The sequence below is a fragment of the Penaeus vannamei genome, chromosome 12 (assembly GCF_042767895.1).
Source record: "Penaeus vannamei isolate JL-2024 chromosome 12, ASM4276789v1, whole genome shotgun sequence".
NCBI lineage: Eukaryota > Metazoa > Arthropoda > Malacostraca > Decapoda > Penaeidae > Penaeus > Penaeus vannamei.
Window position 1 is genome coordinate 15,479,595 of NC_091560.1, and position 5,000 is coordinate 15,484,594.

Here is a 5,000-nt window from a genome sequence, read left to right on the forward strand (position 1 = left end):
GGATCGCTAAAGCCTACTAGATTACAGGATTTTTTTTTTTCCCATTTTTTTTTTTTTTTTTTTTTTTTTTTTTTTTTTTTTTTTTTTTTTGACTAAAATTCAGTGCGACGACTCTCTTAATGTAATCTTTTAGTTTGAATATTTTCAGTGCATCAGTCACCCTGTTGCCTTGGCGGATGTATGCGATCTCTGAGTGCTTCTAGTTTACATTCATTATTTGCATGTCATTAGCCAAGCAATTCTGTAATCAAGATTCCTGCACTACTCATGAGTGCAAAATAATTATTAACCCATTAACCCTGGGTAAAAAAATTTGATAAGTGGACATTAACACAGGGTCGTTGGCGTGCACTGACAGCTTCCTGTTTGCACTTGACTCATTTGGTAGTTTGCAAGCAACATTAAGTACCTGAAGGCTTATATTTTGATATAAAATTAAATAAACTAATAAAAGGTGGTTTACCTTCACTTTATGTGCTATTGCCTATACGTTTAACCATAGAAATGATACTGCTACTATCAGAGAAAAAAAAACTAAATCCGTTAAGCCAACAGCACTGGAATGGTAGTGATACGATGCAACTCGCTAATTTATCTCCAACAGCCATGGCATGTACATACATGCCACCCAGTGGCATGGAGTTAATATCATTACAAAATCCAAGAAATACATGTCAAGCATTGGATATTGAAAAAAAGTACACTATAAAAAATCAGTCTTGGGGGAGGGGAACATTGCTGAGAAACCAGCAACAAGGGAAGCTGACAGCATGGTAAGTAGGTTGTCAGAGATAGGGGAAATATGTCAGCATGAGAAGTATGATGCTGCTACTAGAGATTCATTGGATTAAAGTCTAGCTTAGTAATTTTTTTTGATAAGCAGTTCTTATTTGGCATTCTAAGATGCCTGGTGCAGTTGCTCATGTAGCATCTTTAGATGCATGGCATCATTATTTACTAACAATGATAATTGCAATAAAAATAAAATAAAGGAAAAGAGTTAACTGGTGAGATCAGGCTGGAACAATAATTTACTTCTCAGTGTCTAAGCATCTGTGGAGCTATCTATGGGTAAACATGGCATGTTTGTTCATACCATCCTTTTGTCTAGTGATTAAGTTGAACTCGGCGTCAAAAGAGGTTTGCTGATCTCTATTTTTCTTTCTATTTCCACCTCCCCCCTGCCTTCTACACACACAATAAGGTATTGGTTCATTACCTAAAGTAAAAGACAACTCTTTTTTTTTTGTTTTGATAACAAAATTCATAAAGTATAAATAAATGCTGATAGCATTTGCATATAAAATGAATAGGCTATTCTTTAATTTTCAAGATATGACTGATTTTTTTATTTCTACGGTAGTATGAACTAAAACTCCTCAAAGATTGGTTCTATAAAATTTCATTCATGTAGGTTACTCAACCATTACCCCCCCCATCATACACACTCATCCAACCAAAGCAATACAAATTTAAATGATAAGATACATTTTCAAGCCATTGCACGACTGCACTCCTATCTAGGAGTTGTGTATATTTTTATTTTACTATTACTGCAGTGTTTGAACAGCTAGAGCCCCATGCACCTGACTGCATGTGGCACCCAGCAAATGGTCCAGTTTGGCTCATGAAGCTCCTGTCAGCATTGGGTTTAATCAGTTTTGTCAGACAATACATACTTTTTAAAATACTGATTTACCATAAATATGCTTAATCATAGGTACTGCATGGTTCCCTATAACCCACCCAAACAGGGTTAAAATTTGGATTTATCAAAAATATGCCAGTCTCTGAGGATTGCATAACTACTTCTTGCCTATCCATTGACAGCTTAATCACTTTGTTTCCTTTTGTAAATGACAGGCCATTTATGAACAATGTACTGTCCTGTCCATGAATGAAGCCAATTTATGCCCATCCAATTCCCTCCATAAGAATTTTTACTCTGAAAAAATACCCTTCTTAGTCTATAAGCATTATGACAAACCTCCCCATATGCAAGGTTACAAGATTTTTCTTCCAGATATAATGGATTCACCTCTCATCAGTGAATTTTCCATTCAATTTTGATGTGGTCTCCCATCCCCTTCATCTTGCAAACCAAGTTGAAAACTGAAAACTGATGTTTGGGGGACAGTTATATGCAAAAACACATGAATACTGCATATCAGTAACTTGACTCAGTACAGCAATTCATCCCTTAACCCACTAACGACGGGTGTCCCACATATTAGACACCCTAAAAATTAAACATTGCCGGGCGTCCTGCCAGTGTGACACTGTATCGGGGCTCGCGCTCCGACGCAGCAGCGGGCCACAGCGGGCGGGCAGGCGGAGTCTGGGGCAGCCCCGCCCGTCGAATAGTAGCCACATGGAATCTTTTATTTTCAGCTTCAAAATATACCAGTGTCAATGGGTTAATAACAGTTAAAATATGAAGTAGTTTGGATTAGCACTAAAACAAATATTATATGTCCCTACAAGTATCTAAATGAGCAATGCAGACACATACACAAAAAAGGGTTAAAAATCATATTCTAAAATCCAAGAGAATTTACAGATCTAAATACAGCCAATACATTTTTACTAGGAAATCTCCTAATTCTTGCCTCCTACTTCCATTACTTTTGCTCATGATAATTATTTTTCTTTTTGCACTTTACTGCTCCCTGTAGGAAGGATAACAACAGCAATAACAATATCAACACAGTCCTTGATCTGGCAGGATGTCCAACTTGTGCCCTAAGTGATCCTGTCATCTTCATCTTGCCTGCCAATTCAGCTGGTAACTACCGCAGTAAGCAAGTGACCTCCACCTCCACTGACTCACCTTCATGCCCTTTATACTGAGGTCTTTGGAAGTGGAAGTGGGAGCAGTATGCTGGTTGACGGTGGCACTTTGCTGACTGCTCTCCTTCTGTACTCTAGCACAGCCAGTTCCCCCACTGTTGGTGGTGGCTGGGCTGATGGCTGGGAGGGTGTCTGAATTGGCACCCCCACTGCCAGCACTGCAGCACCCACCCCCACCGTGGTCTTCCCCGGTCGAGCACCCACCTGCACTGCCCAGCTGGAACAGCAGAACTCAATACTAACTGGCACATTATGATGATAATGGCCTTGCATTCCCATGCCAATGAAAAACTACGAGTAGAATCAATTCCATTCACTAAAGATGTTGTGCTTGTCTCTCATACAAACTTTCTTTGTATATAATCCATGTGAAGATATGCTCTACAAGTAGATTTAATGATTCCTTGTATTCTTCAATACATCAGATTTAACACAAATAACTTTACTCATTTTCATTATTCATTATGTCTGAGGAAGAAAGGGAACACTATCAGTGTTCCAATCAGCCATTTTTTGTTTTAGTGCTTAAAGCTTTAACAGAATAGAAGTATTCCCTATCAAGAACAGCACACATCTTCAGTAAATTATGCTCAACACATATATTCAAAATTCATAATGCTCTGCCAGAATCTAAGATGTTACACTTAAAGCACTGGACTTTTCAATGGGCAGACCCATGCACCTCTAGCAAATAAATGTGAGAAGTAGATATAAACAGTTCCAAGAACCCTAATTACTTTCAATGTGGAAAATGCTGAGTGTCAACTTTTGCTCCAGTTGTCTCCAGCCAATTTTCCTTTTTTAAATCAAACAAATTTTAATATCCTTGGTTCTTTTACATATATCAGATTATACTATATGAAACAATTAACATATTATTTGTCCTCTTTCCACTAATCTCCCTTTTGTCCTATAATGTTTTCCAATGATGAAAACTAAGGTCTTCACAGGCTTGAGATTTCAGATATTCAGGAACTGCGACACCAGGTAAAAATTCCCTTTACTTCTGTTGGACCTGAAAATCTCTTCTATGTAATCTCTATCATAGAAACTACCTATATATACATATAAACTTGTACAGATACAGGTGCAAACAAACAACCATGCAAATACAAACTATACATAATTACCATTCTATCTATCCATTCATTCATTCATTCATTCATCCATCCATCCAGCCTTCTATCCTTCCCTCCATTCGTCCATCCCTCCATCCGTCCATCCATTTACATATATATTTATAAATCATTAGCCATCACTAGCAAGTGACTGGACAACATTCCTATTCTCATCACTGGAAAAGTAATACAGGCTCTTGACAATACGTGCAAGTGTGAGAGTGTTATCAGTGAAGGATTACTACCTGGGAGTGCAACCAATGGCTGACAGACATAAGATACCCCTAACAATCTCTAAGCACAATGTGACAGGACCTTCAAGAGAGTGTAAAGAGAAAGAACTTGGCATATGCTTTGAAACTAGGAAACATATTCTCAGCCTGAAAGATAAGACTCCCAGCCTTCTTGAATGATCTTGAGGATGGAAGTTCTTATACCTCTTATTTCTTGTTTTAACCTTCAATTCATTTTATTATTTCATATACTTGATAAATTCTGCACTTTCTTGTTTTATGCTCTAAACTGAAACACTATTTTTTCCCCCCATTAATTACTGTAATATTGCTAAGGATATCTGAACTGAGTTCAATGCAACAAAAGCAGAGAAAAATGTATGCATAAGAATTAATAACTTTAAAGCACAAGAGACATAGCTGATTGAGTTCAGTAACATAATCAGAAAAACATTTGTTAGTGTGCTTTTAAACATACTCATATACCAGATGTGAGGTTAAGATTCACCTGACATCCATGACCTCTTACTTGTTACTAACATAATAGTTGTTGTGCATCCCCAGTTATGTTTGAAGTTAACCATCTCTGTGTTCCTATTACCCTCCATTACAACAGATGGAGCTTCTATTAATTTAGGTTTAAATATTTTATGGATAATTTTTACACACTTCTAGTCTGATAGATGTTTGCCTACATGTACATGCACCACCATGGCATTGTAAGTTGTGTTGACAGCTTCAGCTGGAAGCTCATTGACCCGAGTACTGAAGCCATATCCCATTTCACCAAGTATAAGCT

General features: G+C 37.4%; 1 protein-coding gene across 2 annotated transcripts in view; it reads right to left on the reverse strand.

Annotated features, from left to right (window-relative positions):
* Positions 1-5,000, reverse strand: part of Sur-8 (leucine-rich repeat protein shoc-2) — a 68,066-nt gene that overhangs the window by 29,891 nt on the left and 33,175 nt on the right. Inside the window, exon 3 of one of the 2 annotated variants that reach the window (XM_070128399.1) lies at positions 2,831-3,067. The exons of the other annotated variant lie outside the window; for it this stretch is intronic. Within the exon in view, the coding sequence (XP_069984500.1) occupies positions 2,831-3,067 (237 nt within the window). The remainder of the gene's footprint in view (positions 1-2,830; positions 3,068-5,000) is intronic. 2 annotated transcript variants of the gene reach the window in all.